The sequence below is a fragment of the Labrus bergylta genome, chromosome 5, assembly GCF_963930695.1.
Source record: "Labrus bergylta chromosome 5, fLabBer1.1, whole genome shotgun sequence".
NCBI classification, from domain to species: domain Eukaryota; kingdom Metazoa; phylum Chordata; class Actinopteri; order Labriformes; family Labridae; genus Labrus; species Labrus bergylta.
The window spans coordinates 4,287,660-4,312,541 of NC_089199.1; the positions used below are offsets into that span (position 1 = coordinate 4,287,660).

General features: G+C 42.3%; 1 protein-coding gene across 4 annotated transcripts in view; it reads left to right on the forward strand.

Annotated features, from left to right (window-relative positions):
- The window catches only part of LOC109994546 (plexin-A1), a 179,669-nt gene that overhangs the window by 105,495 nt on the left and 49,292 nt on the right, over nt 1-24,882 (forward strand). For all 4 annotated transcript variants that reach the window (XM_065954584.1, XM_065954585.1, XM_065954586.1 and 1 more), the window contains exons 9-10: nt 820-934; nt 17,111-17,311. In XM_065954584.1, coding sequence (XP_065810656.1) covers nt 820-934; nt 17,111-17,311 — 316 coding nt within the window. The remainder of the gene's footprint in view (nt 1-819; nt 935-17,110; nt 17,312-24,882) is intronic.

Below are 24,882 nucleotides of genomic sequence, written 5' to 3' on the forward strand. Positions count from 1 at the left end.
GGATGGGGAAAAGTGCTAATTTGAAACTGGATGATAAATAGACATTAGAGTAACGATTTAGAAACCTTGAGGGGTTTGAAGATATGTACATATTAGTTTCATAGTTGTTTTACAGTCTGTACCAATACTCCTCAAATGACACATTTACTTCTTAGCTCTGTTTAATGTATCTTTAACTCTTTATTGTTAACCCCTTCTGTTCAATCCTCCCCATTCCTTTTATAAATGTTGTGTTAAAAGTCCTGATGTTCTGTACTGGTGTCAGGGTAGATGCAGTTCTCACTTGAACATTCGACTTTGCTCCAAATCTGGCTCTAAATTCCTTTTGAAGAGTGAAGCTGGGAGGCGCTGCTTGTCAACAGGCAAGGGAGGCATGCTTGGGGCCCCAGGTCAGTAGGGGGCCCAGAAGGGCTGACAAATAGCAAAGACTAAAAAATGTGCAAATTTTGCAATGACAGTAGGAAACCTCCCTAAAAGGGCCCCATCTTACAGTACACACACATAAAGTTATTACTAATGATGCTGGTTGGGCTCTAAATATGGACAAGAGACACTTTAATGCATAACTTCCGTTAAAATAAATGTGTTAGTGTCGCATCTCTATCTTGTCTATCAATTGTGATATATTAAAGTATAAACAGCTCAAAGTCAGTCATTTTTCTTTGTTTCATGTATGTTTTATTGTATGATTACTCACTTTGTCTTCTTTTTACATCACTCTGCTTTGTCAAATTAAGAAATGATGCAGTAGAATGAATGATTTAGACTCAAGAAGACAGGTGGGCTTGCTAACTCCCTGTTTCTCCTCTCTGTTTTTAGCTGCCTCTCCTGTGTGAACGGCTCCTTCCCATGCCACTGGTGCAAGTACCGCCACATGTGCACCCAGAATGCCAACGACTGCTCTTTCCAGGAGGGACGCGTCAACATCTCAGAGGTAAGACTCACACTCAAGGAACTGTAAATCATATTGTCTTTTTTAAACAGTTGTATATGTAAAATTCAGCACAAGAGAAAATTAAAAAACCTACTTTTTTTTGTCACATATATCTAAATATTCATATATTCTGTGGCTGTGATCACATGATTAAAAAAAGAGCAAATTATAAAAACACAGGCACAAATGGTATTCAGCTACATACGCACCTTTGCCCTCACAGCTTTCACATTAGGGTCTCCTTACATAACCCTGCTGTGTGTGTCTGCTGTCTGTATGTGTGATAGCAGCTCTTGGCACAGAGACAACAGCTTGTGTACTGTGCAGCAATAATTCTGTCGTGGCCCATAAGGCCATAAGCAGGCCGGGATGAATGGCTGTCGATGGAAATACTGCCTTGTTCTTACATAGCCAAATGCTGGATTAGCATAAAAGCTAATATCAATCTCTCAGAGCTGCTGCTACAGCGGGAGACACGCAAGGCATAACAAGTGTTTGTCAAATGCTGCAGTGTGTATGGGGATATAGTGATGGACACATGGGCATGCTATGTTTTCACCCTGCTTTTCTTTCTTTTTTTTCAATCTATCCTTCACCAAACAGTCTTGCATACATTAACAGGCACAGAGAAATGAAGTCAAACACATATCTTCTCAGTGGACTTATGGATGTAAATCCACTGCACTCCCCTGTGACTGACAGTTATGCGCTTTATCTGATGGATACCTCACACACATAAACGAACTAATGCACAAACACACACACATAATTCCAGCCTATCTCCTAATGTTTGTGGCCTGACTCTCCCAGTTATCTCCGTGCAGATTAAAGCCCCCCCTTGTTGGCCGGCCCTGAATCACCGGCCTTTATTAATTGGTCAACCTTTATCCAATTACTTCCCTCTTTATCTCGTCTTTCAACCGGCGCTGTGCAGAATCCCAAACATTAGCATGCGAAACCACAGCCCATCCAAAAACAGCACACTAGCCCAGCCTTCACGCCTCACAGGGCTAATGTTAGCGGATTAGTGCGCCCATCTGCAAGACATGGGAGAGCGCTGGCTAGCACACTCTGAGCTGAGAGAGGCCAAGAGGGGCAATGGATGGATAAACAGGAAAGGCCTGCAGTGAAGAAGGTGAAAATTTAGGGAAGCAAGGTGCGCAAGCAAACATTTAAACCGCGTTATGATATGTTGTGAGACGATAGGAGAGGAGAACTCTTACTGCCTGTTGAATTGACAGTTTTTATCCGATGTCTACACCCATCTGCCTGCTTTGTTTTTGCTGTTTTTTTGGGCAGGAAACACTAAATAGTTTTTGAGACCTACTGATGCAGTCTTCGACCTAAGATATTTTTTATGCATTAATTATTGGACAAATAAGCTTGAATGAGCAAAGCTGGATGTGGAAAAAACAAAGATAAACATGACAAGGGTAGAGGGAAAAAAAACAAACAGACAGGGAGTTGAAAGATTGAGAGAGCGGAAGAATGAGAGAGGCAGCAGGAGGAGGAAGGAAGGAATGGATAGACAGACTGGCTGACAGTGGCATGTGGACAGAGAGACCTCTCCTGTCACCTCGTCTGCCCAAGAAACCAGCGACCACATGCTCTGCTAGAGAATCCATCATCTGCTCTATCATACACACAAACACACACACAACCCATAGTCTGAAAAATACTGTATGTTGTGTATTATATGCACTACAGTGTAGATTCTACATGTGCAAGTACACACATACACACACACACACACACACACACACACACACACACACACACACACACACACACAGAGTCATTTATCATCCTTTTCCTAGCTGCCATATCCATTAGTTGCGCTCTCAATGCCCCAACAAGTACAGCTCTTCCTGTAGGCTAGACTTATCCTTCTCCTCTCTGGGGCCCATCTCTCGTTCTCTACCTCATCCTCCCCATTTTGATGCTCGTTCACCTCGTTCTTTTCTCATCCTTCTTTTTCCTCCACCTTGCCTGTCTGTGGGTGGATTAAACATAGTTTAAAAAAAGGAGAACGAGGGCAGAAATGTGCCTCTCTTTTCTAGCACTTTGTGGCTTTTATTTTCCTCTTATCTGCTGCTGAAGTGGGAAAGGGTTAGCATGCCATCAGGGACGAGCACACATATGCTTGCACCCTTAATTTAGACCTCAAACAATCCTTTTTTTTGTAGTGCGCGTGCTGTAGCTTAGCTCTGAATACAAATAGCAGTGTTTAACATAAGAGTGAAATGAGCTCTCCCTGATAGCAGACATTTCACTCAGACCTTTTGCTGCTCTATCCTGCAGATGAACACAGTCAGGAAGGATTAAATAAGTCTCATTTTCTGACTGTGATCAAAGGCCAGATAGACGTTTTCACACAGGGCTGAGAGGTGGGACTCTGTGGTCTGAATGCTTTTACTGACTAGACAGTGGAGCAAAAGGGGAATATGGGAGCAGCTGGTCAAATGTCCATATACATGTTAACACACTCTTTAAAAGTTACAATAGCATCCCTCTCTCTCTCTCTCTCTCTCTCTCTCTCTCTCTCTCTCTCTCTCTCTCTCTCTCTCTCTCTCTCTCTCTCTCTCTACAACCTTGAAGGTCGTGTGACAGAAAATCCACCGTCCTTTCTTTTAGTAGTTAAATGTATCAAAATGTAAACTATGGCAGTTTTTGACAGCATGCTTTCAATTGTCCTGTGTGACACCTATCCGGTTGCTGTGGTAACAGGCACTATAAATTACTCTACTGAAATAATACATCCTGTTGATGACTGTTTGGTTTGACTTTGTAGGTTATAATGAGACATCAGAATTAATTTCAGTGTTGTTTCATAACCTTCTACAAACTAAAAACAGGAAGGTTAAAGAGAATAGTACATCTCTATCTTCATTCTGATCATAATACTAATAAAACATCTTTCTTTATTCTCCAATTCTTTTCTCGTATTCCCTCTTTAAAAAAATTGTTCACGGAGTATCTTAATCTTGTGTTGCCATGGCAACCCAGCCGATCCAGTGTGTGTGTGTGGTGCTGGAGGAACTGCCTCCACCATGTGAAGCTTGTTTGGCAAAGTGACTTTGTGATGGAAAAGTTTTGTTTGGATGCCAAAAAAAAAAAAATAGTCAGTTAAAAGAAAAATATCAAAGAAAAAAAAATTATTAATCAGTCCAACCAATGAGCAGGTGTTTTTGTTTTTGTGAAGTGACTGTGTCAAAAAAACAAAAGGAAGAAAGAGAAAGAAACAGTTAGACTGAGTAAACAAGGAGGAAACAAATTTAATGAGTGACATTTCCAAATCAAATATGCATGAATCAACAATGCCTCCAATGGCACAACAAACAAATTCTCGAATTAAGGAGCGACCGGGCGGAAAATTGCAGGAGCGGGGTAAGAGTTACTTTATTAGAAAAACAAAAAAGAGCTGGAGAGAGAGTAGTGACAGAACTAAGGAAGGTCTTCTCGCTGTGTTATTCTTTTACACACCCTTTGCCCTCTTTCTTTTCTTTAAGGAGCCTGATTGCCATTTGTTTCTCTATTTTTCTTTATTTCCTTTCCTTCTCTTGCTTTTCTTATCATCCTCCTTAAACTCCCCTGGAGAGAAAGTGGTATTCTTAGCCAAAGCCTTGATGAGTGCCAGGCTAGGTTCTGGTGGTGGGCACAGCTATGTTAAGACATGCTTACGTGTTTGTTTTGCTGCGGAGTGAGGCTCAGTCTCACTCCAGCAATCAAGGCAGCGGTTAACTTGATAGAGATTTGTGAGTACAGCTCTGCTGCTTTTCTTTTTTCCCCTACACTCTCTGGATGTCACTTTCGACAGTTTCCCAAAATTACTCTCCTTTTTAGTGTTTCTAACTTTCAATTTCAAATAAAATAACAAACCCCTTTTTTTCTCAGAAAAATTTATATTTTGCTTGGTTTGGATTCAGATCCAGATGGAGGAACAATCTAATAGTGACGGGCAAGACAAACAAAATCTCTTATATGCAAATGTAGCTAAGGTTTGTGTTAATGTTCTAACGCCACTCTCTGTGGGGATGTTACATTTTTAAACATTATTCTCTCCTGCACATTATTCTAAATGTTGCACGGCGCTCATCTCCATGCTGTGTTAATCTGTTCAGTCACAACAGTGTCATCTTTGCTGACTGGAGATCTACTGTCAGTCGCCAATTTCACAAATATAATGTGAGAGTATCACCCCTGGTCCTGAGACTCTAAAACAATGAGAGAGGCTTGATACAGGCTCCACTTCATAGTAGGAAGAATCATAAAACAAGTTCTGTTTGTTACTAAAACCCTTCACCTAGGGCATTTACACTTTTAGCATCCAGCCTACACACCAATTCATAGTCGCAGAAACACATGCATACTCTCTCTCGCTCTCAAACACACACTCTCTCTCTCTCTCTCTTTCTCTCTCTCTCTCTCTCAAACACACACATACACTCTATGTCTCTCTCTCTCTATCTCTCTCAAACACACACACACACACAGACACTATCTCTCTCTCTCTCTCTCTCTCTCTCTCTCTCTCTCTCTCTCTCTCTCTCTCTCTCTCTCTCTCTCTCTCTCTCTCTCTCTCTCTCTCTCTCTCTCTCTCTCTGTATAGCTGAAAGGGTTATTTGTGATGGAGGTGTGAAGGCCCCGGACCGTGACATTCTGGCACACTGTGTTTACCCTGGCTGGTACTCAGACACTGAGCAGAACACACACTGACACAAACACAAACACACACACACACACACACGCACTCTAGAGAAGGACATCCCACAGATTGTAGGCCAAGGCTGCTTGAGGGGCCTCACTGTGTTCAGGGATATACGTGGGTTTGTCTATACTGCTTCTGCATGTGTGTGTAAGTGTGTGTGCCTGTCACTGGTTCTTATCAGGACAAAGCACAACCAGCAGCAAGGGGCTGCAGGGGGCACGTGGGTGAGGGGCAGGCTGGAGTGGGCGAGTAGTTGAATGATATCCACCTTTTCCTCTTTTTTTTTTAGCTGCTTCCCTCTTTCCCTACTCCTGACTCTGTCTTCACCCCTCTTTATCATCCATTATTTCTTACAGCCCCTCTCTTCCCACGCACCACATTCACCCAAATCACTGCAGTGTTTATGTCTTTTTTCGGCCTCGCTCTCAGTCCACTGAGCCCATTCTTGTCCATCTGTCCATCCCTCTCCCACAATCTTTCTCTCTGTTTTCTCCCCTTGTGCCTAATCTATAACTACACACAACTTTTCTTTTCTTAGCGTCTCCTAGTTTGCTTTTCTTTTCATCATAGCTGAGCTCCCTGAGAAACACATTCTCATGTCTTTTTCTACCTGATTTTAAAAGAGTAATGACTAGGCCATGTTTAATACAATGTTAACAATACTTTGAAGAGGAAACAAAATAGAGAAAATGCATTTTGCTTGGATATCAAATGCCCCATGCAGTTCTCCAAAACAATGCAGTCATTCCAGTCAGTCATTCGTTCATTCCACTGAGGACAGTCCAAAGGCGGATAGAGATGTTGTAATTGAGAACAGATGTAATCAGAGGGGGAAAAAAGGAATGAAAGAAACAAAAGACAAGGGCAGGGAGGCAAGTAGAGAAGTCTGGCAATAACAAGCAGCAGACTACATCCAGAGTGACGCATGTTATTTTCCAAAAAAAAAAAATCCATGGTCAAGGGGAAGGGAGGGAGAGAAATGGAGGGAACATGGAGAGGAAGCAGAGGCGACGGGGTGAATAAACCGCACGCTTTCCTCGCCAGATGGATCGCAGTCAGACTGTGATCCTCCAGTGTTTAACTCTTGGTTTCGTAGCCGTTTGAGCAGCTTCTGACACCCCTCCAACTCTCCTAGTTTTTGTGAACTTTCCCCGGGAAACTTCTCACACACTTGTCCAAGAAAATAAATCCACCTTGGGGGAAAATCAGTGTAGGATTGTATCAGGTGATTTTTTTTTTTTGTGTTTGCAAAAACCTCTTGTGAATTTTTCTTACTTGTTAATAAAGAAGAATTAAGTTTGCCCCCTGGGTTTTTTGTAGCAACAGTAATGTTATTCAGCCCCTCTGACATGTTGTACTGCTGCGTGTTTGTCTGTCTGTCTGTCTGTCTGTCTGTCTGTCTGTCTGTCTGTCTGTCTGTGTGTGTGTGTGTGTGTGTGTGTGTGTGTGTGTTTACTTCTCATCCGATCATACTGCACGCATCAGGGAAAGATAAAGGCAACAATGATATGGATCCCGTCCCTGGTTCCTCACACGCGGATGTTTTCTCTGGCTAACACGCATGCAAGCTCTGTCGCACATGCTTGCAGATGTTTGAGCTCTCCTTCCCTCTGTGGTTATTTTTAGCCTCACTATCCCAAAGCTTATCTTCCTTTTTTCTCCCTCTCTAATCTTAACTCTTTCCTCATGTTTTAAGATTTACCTAAAATTCCCTCCATTTGCTCTTGAAGCCTTCTCACATGGTGCTTCAATCCCTCAAACACTAACAGAAGGCAGGGAGGGTGGGTTGCCCTGGCTGGGAGACACTGTGGAGAGAGCAGCCTGTCGTACCCTAAGAAGTATGCTTAGTAGACAACTACACAAGGACAGCCGAGTTATTTTTATAAAGGAGGCTCGCTTTAAGTGTTGAGTTTATGCAGATTGGAAGGACACTTTCTCGGACTAATTGGTTGAGGAGTGTTAATCCTTCTATGACATTGAGAAAATGTAAAGCAGCAACTCCAGCTCAGCACTGGCAAACGCCCGAGTTAGGTGTAACGTGGCTGCGAGATAATTCTCTCCTTTATGTAATCCTATGCCACCCGGCAAGGCCCAGTGATGCTGCTAGTATCACCCTGGCTATGCCAAACGTGCTGGCTGCAGTCGAGAACTCATGATGAACCAGAGGGAGCTTAATGAAGAGCTGATGTGAAGTAAAGTTTCACTCACAGGAATATGGTGACATGATAGATACAGCAGGGTTTGCAGGCCACGCACAAGCGTTTTTTTTGTGTGTTTGTGGCAGTGCCAGTGTGTGTCAGTCACAGGTCCCAGCGGTTTAATTATTCAAGCTGTATTAAATCTTCATTTCCGCAGCCTTCGAAGTCGGCCCACCTAATGGTGAGCACAGATGAATATTCCATTTTCACCACCAGGCCCCCCGTGTGGGGCGGAGAGAGGGAAGAGATACATGCAGAGTCACTGGGAGAAAGAGAACGACGGCATGTTGTAGACAGATGAATAATGCTGCAAAGTGAGCTGAAGGAAAAACAAACTCTAAAGTGTAGGCAGAGCCAAAAAGGTGGGAGAGCGTGAACGTGTAACAGCGACTGCCTGCTGGGATGGAGAGGCATAGAGAGGGAGGGGGGGAAGCCTTAAGCGTGCTGCGTTGTCCAATCTCAGAGGACCAGCTAACTGTCTGTTGTCATGTTGGGCTTTTCACCATGCTGTGTTAGTAAAGTGGCCCGCACCGATTTTAATACCAACCTCCATTTAGCAATTAATTGTATGTGTATGTTTTCTTAGTGGCACAAACTAGTGAGATTCTGGGCCATGTTCATCTGGTTTGGCTTTTATTTCTTCCACAGAGTAACAGGAACACTTGAACTTCATGTGATCAGTAAACCAATCCATTCTGGTCTTTGATGATTTATCTTTCTTTCAGAGCTGCATAAAAAACATTTTTTTAAATCATGATTGTAGTTTGATTTGGTTCTGAAAGCTTTGTGCAGAGAAGAGCTCTACAGGCAGCAGACAGAGCGTATCCACCTCTGAAATCAAGGTTTGTCTTTGAAAAGCTGAAAAGCACCAAGTTTGATGGCTGCTGACATATCTGGGTTAGAATGATAACGGGGTGCTAGGAGCCCCCCTCCAACCCCTCTATGCTATAAAAATCCATAAGGAGAAAAAAAAAATGTACATCTGCTTTTTCATTGTTTCTTTTAGCACAGATTGCCGACTGTCGACAGGATAAACCGTGTAGGTTTGGCTGCTTGCTTGTAAATCAAGGATAAGGGATTAGCAGATGAAATCGACATACAGTACATGTGTACCTATGTGGTACATCAAAGCACACATGTATATATAGGAGGAACATATATGGAGGTAGACTCCGTCAAGCTGCTGCTCTGTGACACTTTGATAATCCATACTGAATAACATTCATGTCACACGCACCCCTGCATCCCTTTTTAATTCAAACTCCCTTCTCTGAGCATCCCCATTTCTCTGCTCCAACTCTCTGCTCCCACAAACTCCTCATCTCTCTCTCTCTCTCTCTCTCTATCTATCTCTCTTTCTCTCTCTCTGCATCAGTACTCTGCTTGGATCCATAGGACGTGGGCGGACAATCTCACAGTCCCTTTCAAGGTTCAAAGTCCCTTTTCTTCCCTCGTCCCTGCACTGTTCTACATGTTGCCGCCTTATTAAGTTGTTCCACTTTCTCCCTCCCCCTCTCTGCCCCCCTCCCCAACCATAAGTGTACGGTTGGTCGCAGAACATCTCTCTGGTTTCTGCCTGCTAATGAGCTCGCAAACACACACACACACACACACACACACACACACACACACACACACACACACACACACACACACACTCCCATGCTTCCATACATATGTGTACCAGATCCTGCAATTAAAACAATTGTTTCACACATGTTTACTGTTAATTAAATATGGTTATACAAAATGTTAAAAGTGTTAATCTATATTTTACATAGTACACACCCGTACACACTTCTTTCTTATCTCTCTAATTTAATAGGAGTGTTTTGTGTCTTATTCCTCTCATCCCTATGAGTCCCACACACACACATTGAAACACACATGACCGCTGGCCAGCTAGTACAGGAAATAGGGAATATGTGGCCTTAAGTTTGGCATAGAAGTTTATGACATGTTATTATATGGTTTATATAAATTAGGGAATCTTTTTAGTAGATGACTTCCATCAGCAAAATAGATAAAAATGTGTATCATCATAAAGATTTACAAATCATGTACACAGACACTAAATTTGTTTCAGAAACATTTTTGTCCAAACTGCTTCCTGTCAGTCATAGTAGAGCATGGTTTTAAAAGCATTTGAGTTTGAAAACCTTGTAAAGTGGTTCAGTTGAAGGAAAAATGCCAAAGGTTAAGATAAGATAAGATAACACTTTATTGTCGGTTTGAACAGAAATTGGCCTTGCATTACAAGCTCAGAAATCCTGGCATCGTAATCAAATCATATGAAATATGAAAAGCAATTAATGGTTTGAACTATAAAATGTGTTTGATGAAAAACATTTGCCCTGCAAAACATTCCAAAACTGTATTTTTTTTCCTTTCAGTCTCTCAAAACTTGTACAGAGGATGTCTTTGTGAATGTCCCTACATAACAAGAATAACTTCATTATATTTCACATTTGAGAGCGTATCACTGATTTCTTACTCAGAATTAGTTCATTGAAAAGGCATGCTGTTCATTACAAAGGTTAGGGTGCTGCAGTCTCAGAGAGAAAACAGATGACACACTATGTCATGTAGGATAAAAGGATCCACCCAATGCCATATTTTATGATATAATATTAATGTAACAAGGCGTAGACTCTTCAGTTCAAGGTTGCAGACAGCTCTTTGGTTTCATATGTGAGACCAAAGCTTGGGGGCGGGGAGGGGCGCAAGTTGACAGGCCGTAGGGGAGCATTCAACATTCTCCATATACCCCTTTGTTAGGCCCCTATAACACACACACACACTGTACCTTTTTATGTACCAGTGTGCCCCTGTCGCTCCTCTGTGGCCGTCCATGCCATCTCATCTCTCCACGGGGCTCCCCATATCGCTTTACTTCATTATTTAGCGTGTTATTTTTCCCCCTCCCTGATCTATAGTCCTCACATCACAGAGACGGCTAATTAATTATGGATGGACTTAAGAAGGGGGGGTGGGTGGGTTGAGGGAGAGGGTCGACTTAAAAAAGAAAAAAACGAACAGACACCCGCCTCATTACATATGCGCAGTGTTTTTGGAGCTTTATTAATTTATATCTTGACAGACTACGCCAAAGCCTTCAGAACTCTTTTGGATTTTTAATACATTTATTTATTTATATATCATCCTGCTCCTGCTTTCTTCATCATCCTCCAACCCCTCGCTCTCTCCACCCAACACCATCTACAGTATGCCATGATTTAATCTGTCACCCTATACACACACACACCTAAAGGCACACATGCAGTCGACTGCAGACTGTCTCATTATCTGCTTTTGGCAGATGTTAAAAGGTGTTTTGCACACTTGCGAGGCAAGATTATCTCATGCACCAGCTTAACACTTGGTTTATTAATTTTTTTCTTGTTCTTTATTTTTTGCATTTGATGTGGAATGCAGAGCTGTATAGTACGACATCATAGCACACTGAACATGAAGGGGAGAATATTTTAGAACAGGCTTGACCTAGAACGACAGCTGCTCTCCTTTGAGAAAGCTCATGGTGACATCTAAACCAAAGTGGCATCTGGATGTCATCAGTATGATGTCAAAGAATATATAGGTCATGCATTATATGATGGAAGGAGTGCTATTGTTAGGAATGATCGTTTTTGGCTCATATTTGTCCGTCGAACATATCGAGGTACATTTCCATTACAAGTATAATCAGAGCAAAGCCATTTCCTCTTATTTTGTATGGAGGAAATATTCACTGCGGTAATATATACAATACGTTGTTATAATCTACATAATTATATACGCTTTTACTATTACAAAATGAGTAGTGTGGCACTAGCCCTAGGCAGCAAAGCTAACGGGATAACACACTGGAAGAGGTAAGGAAAGCCCTCTGGCAACTTTGCTTTCAACTAAAGTATGAGCCTTGGACGTCGGCCATTATAAACACACTCTTCAAAACATATACGCTCATTCGCATGCTTGAAAACAAAGGTACAAACACACAGTTTTACATCCCAATCCAATCAGGCTGTGAGAGCTTGTTTCACAGTGAATCTCAGATGTTTGTTCATCCAACTCGCCATCAGCTCAAACAGAGGAATTTAAATTAGGCAAAGCTGGTCTCCTGCTTCACTTTACACATCTGTTGGTGTTAAAAACATTCTTATCAAGATGTCAAAATGTAAAGACAGTGATCAAAATGTTCAAATAGAGCAGCTATGTTTTGATGTGGAGAAAGCATCTGTGGTATTCCACTACCCATCATCTCCTCTTCACATGCATGCAAGTTAAATGTCCATGTCTCTTTCTGGTTACAGTAGAGTGGGACAAAGTGAACCCAATGATGGACCTTGTTGCTTCTCTGTCAAAAGAGATTCTGCTTTGTTAAATCTGTGTGTTGAGGAACAATCGCCTGGTGAATAACTACCGGACATTAAACTGAATCTGCTCCCCTCACTGACACATGTACATCACACAGCATCTACCGGGAAAATAGTCGACACACGTATATATATAAAAAGAAAAGGCCCACTTTCATTACTACACACACATACCAAACCCCGTCTCTCTTCCTCTCCTGTCTCCGGTTCGTCTTCCTGATATCAACCGGATGCGGTGTCACATCTGGCCACGGAAGAACCACAGCATCCGTCTTTCACAGATGAAACGAAAGCTGAGAAGTCAGACAAAAAAAAGGGGGAGGAAAAGGAGAGGAAAAAGTATCTGTTTGAGCTTCAAACGAATCCCACCGGTGAAATATTGTTTCAATGTACTCTGCACTTTGTAGCCCTCAAGCCGGCTTTGAACTACTTTGGCACCTGTCACAAACACTGATGAAATAGTTTCTCTCTGCTGAGCATTTTTTTTATCCTTTTTACGTTTCCCTCATTATCCTCTTTTTCCTTCCCTCTCTCGCCATTTGATTCCCAGAATTCCTCTCATTTCGGCCTGCAACACATTGCACTCATGTTTTTAAGAAACACTTCCTGCAGTACAATTCTGAGCTCTTGCAACACGGCGTCTATGAATTATCCAAGTTGTGGCTCGCTTGCTATTGACCTGTATTACAACTTTATATGGACTGTAAAATATTTAGATAAGTGCTGATTTATGTGAACAGCAGACCACCTTTGTACGTTCTGTTACACATTTCATGGAAAGCCTGTTTTTCTATTTCCTGGTGCGTGAAAAATACTTAACATGTTTCAACCATCATTAGAAGAAGTTTTTGACTACAAAATACCTTTTGATGAAAGTACAAAGGACGCTAAAAAGACACTTAAATGAAAGATAACTGTCAGAGAAAAGGACAAGTAGACAGCTGAGGTGACACAAAGTCAATACTCAGATGAATTAAACATCGGTTAGCTCCAGCTTGCGCCAGAGGCTATGCTAGCTTCTGACATACTGGCACCTACAAGTTAGCTTTAGCAGCAGGATACTCAAAACCTCCTTTTTTTTTTCCTACTCTCGTGGCACCTTGGACGTTGCAAGCCCACAGCTTTTGACACAAGCATCCTTTTCTACTAAGACTTCAAAAGACCACAAGTGCAAATCAATCTCTTCTTTCTTCTCTGTTTGCCCTCGCCATCAATTTTCAAGCGTTGTCTGAAGCTCCAGGCAGTTAATTAAATAGGATGTTGTCAGGGGGGCCCTGGTTCGTGGTGTGGATAAAGCTTTGACTCTAGGACTGAGAAAGGATTGGTGGAGGCAGTGTGTAAAAAAATAAAATAAAAAAAGAAAGGCACAAAAGAAGTGAAAAGACTTCTAGGCATTGCTCTCATGATTTAATTTTTTTTCTCCATACTTTTGGGTGCTCTGTTTCTGTGTCTCTCATCTTTCTTTCGACCCTTACTTTTCGATTCTTTCCTTTATTTCTTTTTTTCCTTTCCTCGCATCACCAACTATCTGACTTCCCTGTTTCACTCTGCTCTGTTACCAATTAAATTTGGCTCTTCTGCTTCTCCCTCTCCTCTCCTTTCCCCCACATTCTTTTCACATCCCTCCCTGCTCCCTCGTTCTCTTCTTCATCCTTCATCTTCCTTCTCCTTCCACTATTCCCAACCAAACCACTCCACATGAGCCATCCATTTTGCCTCACCACCTTCCTCGTAGTTGATTGTACATCAGGTCTTCTGTTGGCTGTTTTCTGCCAATTCCCCGCTCTCATTATGTGTTGTGCATGTGTTTGTGTGTGATCAGACACACAACGTAAGGGCTAAGCAGTCTAATGAACAAACTCCAGCATTGTGTTCAGGCCCTAGGGACATGCTGTAGCTTCTAATGTACAACAGCTCAGAGGAGATGAGGGAAGAGCAAAATACACTGACAGCAAGCCATCTTTCTGCTTACAGGAGCTACAATAGATGAAGTAGAGGATGTGCTGTGAATATTTTACAAATGTTCTGATCGATGTTATTCCGTCATACATTTTTCTGATTAGTCAACATCAGTACATAGTCCCCTCCCCTGCAACTTCAGGTACTTTCACACTGCTGTAACATAGTGTTAAAGGGCCCATATTATGTTTTTTCTGGTTTTATATGCTCTTTAGTGTGTTTTCCAAGTGTCCTGTGCATGTTTAGGCACATCTATGTGCAAAAATTCAAAGTCCGCAGAAATGCGGCTTCTCCAACCTCCTCCTGTTAGCTGTAGCATTAGCCGCATGTAACGCTCGGTTCTAGCCCCCCTCGATAAAAATGTGTCAGTGCGGCGTCATTGTCAGTGTGAGGTCACTGATCTAAGCCCATTGGCTCGTTGTGGCAAGCCCTGCAGCTCATGTTGAAATTTCAGAGACGCGTGCTGAGCAACTGACCAATAACGACAGAGCGGATCAGCAGACCAATCAGAGCAGACTTGGCCCACGTGGGGTCTAACAGTGTGGGCTCAACAGAGTGTAGCTGACAGACTCAGAGCGGAGAGGGAGCAAGGAGGAGCAGTACATGAAAACAGACATTTTTAGAACTTTAGCTATTGTGAACATACAAAAGATTACATAAATTAAATATACGAACCCCAAAAAGGGCATAATGTGGGCTCTTTAAACATATTTTGGACTTGAGCAAATGTATGATTTTGAGGCATACAACTTTTAAAAAATCATCTTACATATAAACTTGTTTTTTATGCAAAGATTTTGGAATCTATGACCACAGTCCACAAGTTTGGAGGGTTCCTTTTCCACAAATAAAAAGTGTCTTCCTCCTGCAACGTGTCTTCTATTATGTGAGTCACTCAACAGTGTCTCTAGGTTATACAATGTGTGATTTGTCAGCAGATCTGTTAGACTTTTTGGCCCAAAAAGTACAGTACAGGCTGGGTTAGTTCCATCCAAGCTTTAATTTATGTTGTATAAGATTTGTCATCCCCCACCCTCTTCCTGCTCATTCTCTCTCTCTATTTCATTTTTAGTGTTGAAGTGCAATGCATCGCTGCCAAAACATGGCATGAACACTGTAATGACTTCATTCCTTCCAGCACATGCACACATTAATATATAGAAGCTGTTGCATACTGAGTGGACCGTCCTGTCTTATTCCTTCTCAGTAAAATCAACACATGCAGGCATGGACACAAATTAATCCAACTGGGCATTAAGGAACTCATTTTGCCAGATTCATCTTTGCAAGGACACACGCCCTCCAGGGTTGTGTACTCCAGTGCTGTGAGCCAGTGCATGGGCTGCTTCCAGATGATCTAAACAAGAGTCTGTCGGCTCTGGCCAATATCAATGACGAATGTGCACCTGCACACACACACACACACACACACACACACACACACACACACACACACACACACACACACACACACACACACACACACACACACACACACACACACACACACACACACACACACACACACACACACACACACACACACACACACACACTCGGACAAAGTTCATGAGTTGATTATTTCATTGCACACATGGACATAATACACTGTAGTCTGTCTTCTTACAGTAACAATGTGGCACTGTTGTGATTCAAATAGTTTAGTAGGGTAGATAATCTACTGTATTAAATGTTCTTTTGCTTATGGTTTTTCGGCACCTTATACATCAGGAATCATCAAATGGCAGACCACAGTCCTAATCCACACCCAGGTGCTGTCCTTTAAGGACCTGGGATTCATTTAATGTGCATTTAAATTTGAAACAGCACAGCTTTTTGATGTTTTAACTTCAGTCGATTTAACCGCCTCAGCTTTTCATGCCCTTTTCAACAACCTGGAAGCTCACAGACCATTTCAATGTTCTGAAATTGACTTGCGTAATGCTACTCAGCCAATCAAGTCCTTTACTCAGGCCAGGTATTACATGGAGAACACAATGGGTGTGTGATGATAATGAAACAGGTGGAGCAGTCAGCAGACAGGAAAGTGTCAGCAACACAGAAGGAGAAACTATATGAGTCAGGGAAGAGTCGACGTGGTGTGCTCTAAAATCAGAAAAGAAGAAAGCAAAAAAAATAGCTTTTAATCTAGAATACTTGCACTTTGATTTGTCCATTCTCCTCACAGCCGGTTTAAAACCAGTATGTCATATCTGTTTTAATACTCTCACTAACATTGAATGGGGTAATGTTAAACATCATTACGAGAAAAAGCCCACATCTTTTAATCAATAATACCAACTCAAATGAGAGCTGAGGACACAGAAAAGTAGTTAAAAGGCTTTTTTTTCAAACTGTTTATGTGAAATATATAACTATATCTGAAATCTGAATGGATTATTATTATTATTTGATTATTATCAGAGAACCCTCTAGTTCATAATAAACATCCTTGTCACTCCATTGAACCTTATTTGATTTTGACAGTCAGTTGTTGACTTCCACTCCGACATTGACAAAGCTCCCTTCAAATGTCACAGAATCATATCACATGTTAGACATAATGATGGTCCAGACCTTCGCTTGAGGAAATTTCCCTGAACCGAACATAAATTGTAATTGAAGACTCCTGTTATGTGGTGCAAGGCCAGGGTTCTTGCACAATCCTGTAACACATATGAGCAGTGAATCACAGCACAGCTCTTTCAGCTGAGTGTGTTGCATCAAATCTGGCATGAAGTCAAAATATGTAACCCACGGCTCTTCTCGGCTAACAACCCATTTATTTCATCACTCCTGCTCTAAAAACTTAAATCACTTTTTGCCTTGTTTTCTCGTTTCTTTAACCGTAGTAAACAGCCTCACTCGTTTGCCTCTATAACTTCCTGTTTTGGGGATAGTTGTTTAAAAAGTATCTCTTGTTTTGTCTCTGCAGGACTGCCCTCAGATCCTCCCCTCAACCCAGATCTACATCCCCGTCGGGGTGACAAAGCCTATCACCTTGGCCGCCAAGAACCTGCCCCAGCCGCAGTCAGGACAGAGGAACTACGAGTGTGTCTTCCACATCCAGGGAGAGACCCACAGTGTGCCCGCCCTGCGCTTCAACAGCACCTCCATACAGTGCCAGAAAACAGCGGTGAGTACAAAAGGAACAGGACATAGTACAGATGTATGAATAAGTAGATGTCGTTGAAGCAGTATCAGTGTTGGGAAACACAGCATGAGAGAAACAGAGGCAGATGTTGTTGTTTACAGAGGTATATAGTAAAGGCTTAAGGTCAAAAGATTCAGAAATGGACGCCATTGGGTCTGCTATTCTGACAAAATGAAAGCAGGGATGTAAAGAATAAGACCAAAGTCTCCTGACCACTGTACAGACTTGATTCTAATTGATACTTTACCGTTTGTATAGGCTAAAAGCTCAGCCATTCGAAACTATTCCTCTTATCGTAATCTATGTGGATTGGTAACTAAATCAAGATCCCAGTACAGACATTGACTCGGGTCAGGGTTTAAATAATGGCCTCCTACAACTAATGAGCACTTTAGACACTAACATGTTCATTGTCCTGATAGATCACCCACGCTCCACTTGGACACTGGTTTGCTCACAAGCTAGATAAATGATCCTCGGCTGATCTTCCCACATTGAGCTGATAGTTAGCAAATTAATATTGACGTTAAGATTTCACGTAGACTTATTTCAACTGGGAAACACTTGTAATAATTGTTAACTGTCAGGGATTTTTCCCAGATAGTAGGTTTCTGGATTGAAGGATTATCAGTTTTTATGTATTTGTGTTTGGTATATGAGTGTGTGTGTATGAGTGTGTGCTGCATTAAAGTTTTTTCAAGGATGTTTTTTTTTTTTTTGCTAAAGTTGTGTGTTTCTTTGCTAAATGTGTGTGTGTAGGAAGTCTGTGCATGTGGATCTACACCTGTGAGTTTGTGTGTTGACATATGGTTTTGTAAATGTGTTTGCGTGTGTGTGTGTGCGTGAGGTTAGGTTCGTGTTTGTGAGCCTCCAATCTAGCGTGACAGATAAGAGGTAGCTAGCGTCACGCTTCACTGAGGCTGAAAATGTGAAGAGGAAGTCTGTCTCTGAACCTAGTTGGGAGCGGATTGATCATGTTTACACCTCCACACTATACCTCTCTCTCCCTCTCTTTCTCTCACACTTCTCCTCTCTGCAAGTAGAGCTCATCTTTCTCTCTACTCCCCCCCATGTTTTTCAGACTTTCTTCTCCCAGCTATTCCCCACTTTCTCTGCATCTTCCACATCTCTCATTCAATCTGCAGCTCGCATGAATGTTTCTATTTCCATCTCAGTGTATAAAGCAGTGCAACAAACTTGAGATGAGATCAGAGTTGGTGCTGTCAATTTTGTTTCATATGAGGGTCTCAAAGCTGTCACCGAAACATGTTGCACATAAATAAAATAATTGATTTAAAAAAAAAAAAACAGTCTTGTTAATGAGATTTAGCGCCTTAGAGAAGTTCAACACCTTTCCATACTACACACCCAGTCATTCTAGTGTCAAGAAAAAGCAGACATATAGATATAAGTAGATAAACTTGTTAAAACGCACACGCACACGCACACGCACACGCACACGCACACACAGACACACCAGCAGCAGTCTCAGGGTAGCCTCTGTGACGGCTAACACAGCATTTGAATCTGCCGGTATTGACAAGCGGTCTTCAGGTGCTGGCACGAGCTAGCAAGTTGTTTTCGAAGGCAGGGCTAATTAGCTAGCGATAGGGTTGTCTCTCCACAGAGATGTCTGTTTATTGACTGTTTATTGTAGCTGCAAGGGCAGTGCTAATCAGCAGCAGAGCTTAGCCATGGCCAAAAGCTGAATTTCTTCATTTGATGTCCACAAAGCAGACATGCTCGCAGCAATTAGCCCGGGGCTGTCAGCACTTAGCTCTTGTTAGCAATTAGCTGTGCCAACTTGACTGCACTTTCAGATATCGATGCAGCGTGTGCATCAACTCTTGGTGAAGCTGTAGTTAGATTCAGCGGATGAAAAAGATGCCAGCTGCATGAACTTGCCATTAAGGCATAATTCATCCCAGCCTGAGCTTATGAGCATAATTATGTGTCATAAATTATTAGGATAGGAGTCTTATTATAGCTCCGGAGCAGTATTTCAAAAGAACGAGCGTCTTAAATATTAGTTTATCCTTTTATAGACCTTCATATCTCTACTTTTCATGCACCCCACCCCCTCCATGTTTGCTCCTTCTTTGACAGTGTTCAGCACCAACTTAATGAATCATGTATGACTCTGCAGTAGAAATAGACTTCATCTCTTATGCTGCATACACACTGCTGCCTCCTCTGTTTGCAGGCACACAGCTATGGGGAGAGGGGTTAATCAGTGTCTGTGCGTGTGTGCACATATGCATGCTTCGATATGCCTCAGGCTATGGATCCCAGGATAGCTGTATATGTGGGTGTTTTAGTGTGCAGCTTCATTATGCTGCAGCAAGAACACTGTTGGGGGGGGCTTGCTAATCAATGGGATAAACACAGGGGTGCTAATCCACAGTTTAGCCTTGTGTTTGAGATACCTTGAGTGTTTATCACTGTGTCAAACTGACACTCAATCAGTCACTGGGAGGAAGATGAGGACTAGGGTCGACACATGAGAGTTGCATGAAGAATTCCTGTAAAGTAGTAAAGGAGAAGTGAGTGAAAGAGAGAGGACAGAATACCTGGAGGTCAAAAGGACAGACGATACATATGGAGAAAAGAAGGATGAGAAAAACAAGAGGTAATACTAGACAGCAGAGGAAACGGCAAAAACGTGAAGATGAGAGTCTTACAAGGGAAATCAGAGCGTAGTAGACATTTTCAGGTAAGATGAGTTTAGAAAAGTGAGAGGGAGAGTAATATTGAAAAGAACAGAGATGGGAAAGGGAGATGAGAGGGAGCGAAGGAGGAAATCAGCTCAAAAGCTTCTCCTGAGGCCAAAACTCATTCTCCTGTCTTTCATACAATATCTTCACACTGTCTAAAGGAGGATGACTATCCACAGTGTGATCATGTTTAAACTGTAGTTTATACATTACTCCTTTTACAATGACCGTAATAACTCAAGTGTCCCCTAACAGGACGCTGTCAATAACCTACTGTGTATATGACACACATGAAATATGATAGTGTAACATCAGCTCTGTTCGAACCTCGCTGGATATTGACTATCTATATGTGCTTATGGGGAAGATATTGGTGCTATGGTGTTTCTATATAAGGTTTCAGTTGTCACAAAGTGATCCCAAAGGGAAAAAGCGAGCGTATCACAAGACATGAGAAAGAATGCAGCACTAGAAAAAAGGATTGTTTTTTTTGTAAGCGGAGACATGAAACAAGCAGACCACACAAAATCCAAAGTGTTGAGACTTAAGTGAATCATATGTTTAGAGTACGGATTTAAAAAATGCTCAAAGCTCTAAATTTAGCTGTTTTGAACTTCAAAAATGTTGGTATTGTGAAAAATATGGTTCTTCTTCACACGCTTTCTCTTTCTCACTTTTGAGGTTGGATACTGAGCCAAACCCAATAACTCGAGATTTTTTTGGAACCTGTGAGAGTTGATGAAGTGGCAGATTGTCCAAGGTCCTATAGCAAGTTAATTGGAGAAGATTACTGATCATTTTGTTTAAAAAAAAAAATGGACTCCATATTTCTAAGTGCCAAACAGGCCCACATTACCACTGACACATACGGAGCCATCCGCCATGCCGTATGTTAGCAGTTAACTCCGGTCAGCAGAAACCACAACAACAAGCTGGTGTCTACATCGGTTCCTTCCCTGTTTCCTGACCCAGCCCGGGCCCCTTCCCCTGTTTGTGGCCCAATCAGAGTTAGAGGTGAGGATGCAAGGGGCGAATGAGATGCTGAGCTTTGGGCTGAGAAGTTGTGCCAGAGGGGTCATGGGAGAGGATAAACACATGTACACACAATTGACCACACTGTGGGGTCAGTGAGGCTGAGGGAGCGCAGCTGGGTCCTGTTTAAAGGCCGAGGTTCAGAAAAGAGAACTGAACTGTGTGAGGCCTTTTCCTTTCTCCGTTGCTTTTATCTCCCCTTTTTCATAGCTTTCAGACAAATTATCTTTGTGTCATTCTTTTCCTTCTCTCTCTCGCTCTCTCTCTCTCTTTATCCTCTCTTTTTTGGTACTCCCTGGAGGGCAGGAATGAGTGGACGGATAATATCAGCGCGGGGCCTTACGCCATTACCTTCTGTCTGATAAACAGCTCGGCTACTCCATCACCGTCTTTCTCTCACTCCTTCACTGGGTAGAAAAAAAGCAGACACGGGGGCAGCAGGAGAAAATCTAGTTTGGAATAGGGTGTGTGCCTGTGTGTTATTCTTCTGTGTGTAGAGAGAGCAGCTGTTTGTTAAAGGAGAAATGGGAAGTATCAAGGGTCCTGATGGCATCCAATTAAGGCAGATAAAATGATGATGAATTGCAGGCGGGCTGGAGAGACGCACGCTCCTGTGTGAGTGCGTGAGCACACATACACACAACAGAAGGAAGATGGCAGGAGGAGAAAAGAGACCACACACCCTTAAAAGATATAAGGAGGAGAAGGAAAGACGAAAGGAGAGGAAAGAAGAGTAATATTTTGGGCTAGAGACAGCAGGAGAAAAGGGAAGAAGAGAGAGAATGAGAAGGGGATGAGGACAAGTGCAGAGAGAGAGCTTGGAGAAGAGAGAGAGAGAGAGAGAGAGGGCAAATAATCTGCTCCCCTCTGATGGGAAATGAGAGAAGGGTGGCACACAAGAAGGATGGATAGATAGATAGATGGATGGACGGAGCAAATAGAGGTCTAGAGAAGAGTCTGCAGGGAGAGCTGTTAACACAACCTCAGTGGTCTAATAGTGTCACATCACCCCAACATGATGAGTGAGAAAGACTGTTTGGATGCAAACTTTCCTGACTTTGGAAGACTTCCTGGAGTTTAGAGGATTTGTTAAAAGATGTAACTTGGTGTAAAAACTTCAAATTATAAATTATATTTGAAAAAAAACCTTCCATTTTAAATAAATCACTGCACAGGAAAACACACACACATACATAGTGCTAAATGTGGCAGCGATGAGACTAATGAGGGCTTTTGCGCTGGTTGGTGGAGGGTAGGCGCAGGGGAGCATGGTACAACGTGGTCTGGCATGGCCTGGCACAGCCTAATGAGATATAAACAGTAGACCTGCCACTGCAGTCAGCCACAGCTCACACTGACACTGTTTTAATTGGCTTTCAGACGGTGTTTGTGTGTGTGTTCAGTGTGCAGGTTGAATGAAAGTGCATGGGAAATTCACTGGAATTTATTTTTGGAACTGCAGATTGAAAGCCGTGTGTTGTTACAGTAGTTTGCCTCTTCATGAGATTGTTCAGCTTCAGGCAGCACTGATCAGATTTAGATTGTTGGGAACTAGTCTGTGTTGATTTGTGTGACATGAAGTGTCTGTGTCTCCTTCTCTTTGTTCCTTACAAACAGGGCAAATGATAGTATATTTTGTTTATGCATGCAGCTTTTTTAAAGCTTACCTTTACATATTAACTAGGTCTGCTGTGTAAAAACTGTCTACTTTGTGATCTATAATCTAATTAGTCAGCCCTCTTCGTTATCTACCTGTGTCCATCTCTATCTCCTCCTTTTCCTCCTCCTCTTTAGTCTTCTCCCTCCTTTTCATCTCGGCCTCGTCATTGGCTCACTTCTTCTCCCCCTCCGCGACAGGTGGAGAGTAGAGTTCTCACGCTTCTATCCTGGATAAATAAGAATGAATTGCTGCTCAGCTAACAGCATATGCCAGCCTCTCCAACGCCATCCTCCACCTCCGTTTCTTCATTTTTCTCCTCCTTTCTCTCACTTTCTTTTGTATCTCTTCAATCTTTCTATCTCTATAATCTTCTCTCTCTTACACTCCACCCTTCCAGGTGTTCAGCTCTATTTGGTGGATCGATGGCTCACAGAAGCAGCAAAAGTGGTATAGCATTATGTTCCCTCTGTTAAACTGTTGAGACATTAGCAGAGAGGAGAAATCTACATGCGTGTCCTTCTGTGTGATTTTAAACGGTTGCCTGTGTTCGGCCAACACCTTCGACACACCTGGCTCTAGAATCTGTAATCAAATAAAGGAGAACCTTTTAATAACAGAAGTTGTTGGACCAAACAGACACCAGCAGTAACAATAGCTCCATAAAAAGGAAACTATTCAATCAAAAAGGTCAATAAGGTGATAGGAGTCAACATAAAATGGTGTATATGGCAGCAATTTTACTAATGACCTGAACTTGACAGGAACTCAATGAGGTAGTGGATTACATACTGGTTATGGGTCTGCCTTTCTGAAAACCTGTCAGCCACCTCTAGAAAATACAGATTCATTCAAACTTAACACCACAAGAGAACCAAGCCAGAGAAGAAAATAAGTAAATGTTTCCCTCTCATCTTTATCACTAATAATCGTTCCACTTTCCCTCTGGTCTTGATGTGTCTTGTGAGGCAGATGGTGCCACCTCACAGAATAAAATACCGCATCCACGTGTGAGTGGATGGACACAGAATTTGGTGCCTTGCAAAGGAAAACTGGTTTTGTGACGGAGCGTTGGAGTTTGCAAGAGGAGAATGGCCACAAGAAAAATGGCATGAGTATACAGTGAGGGGGAAAGGGTGAGCATACTAAAAAAATGTGACCGTTTCTGCAAACGACCAAAAATCACCCTTTTGTCCGGGGAGAGGTCTAGAAAGCTTACACTAGCTTAACGCGTAGGCTGGAAAATAAGAAACACTGGCTATGGCAGCATTATTTTTCCCTCCAGCCAGCACTTTTTTTTTCCTCATCCTCTCTCTCTCTTCTTTCCATCAATGAAGAAAGTATGTGTGCAAGTGTGTATCCAGATGTGTGTGTGTGTGTGTGTGTGCGCGCATGCAAGAGATAAGCTGGGTAACTGGGTCCAGCAATGCCCTCCAATCCTGTTAGCATTAGCGATTAGCACTGGCTAACAACCCCTTATTATGAGCAGTGGCTGATTCTGCATCGTCTGACCCCTCACATACAGTACACAGACACATACACACTCACTAAGCTATAGGAAGGATTACTACTTGATCCTTGATTAGGAAGCCATATCTGCCTGGAAGTGTGTGTGTGTGTGTGTGTGTGTGTACTGTCGTGTATATTCTATATGTTGCTATACGCTGTTTACTGTGTCTACTGGTTCAGTCTTGTGTCCTCTGCTTTTTTTTTTTATTAGCCCTTCTCTAATGTGTTGTTCGTCAAAAGTTTTTTACGCAACAATTTTTAAAACTTGAGTAATCCAGATTTATGGAGGGGTTGTGTGAGGTCACACTTTTTTGAAAACTGTCATCTTCACCTTGAGAGGAAGAGTAGAGATCGGCCCATCCTCTCCCAGGTCTGGGCCTGCCCTGGGCTACTTTGATATTTTTAGCCGTCCAGCTTGCACACACCTTCAAAATGACTAATTATCAGGCTGTGACCCTCACAGAAGGTACCCCTTGTTACTTGAAACCTGCCTTCTTTCATCCTTCCGTCTCCATCCATCTATCCTTGCCTCCCGTCCTTCAGTTCGCAGTGACAGAGGTCCAGCTTGTGGTGCTGCGATGTATTAATTGACACTTCTCATGTTGTAGGACAAGTCTGGCTTTAATTAAAAAATCTCATTC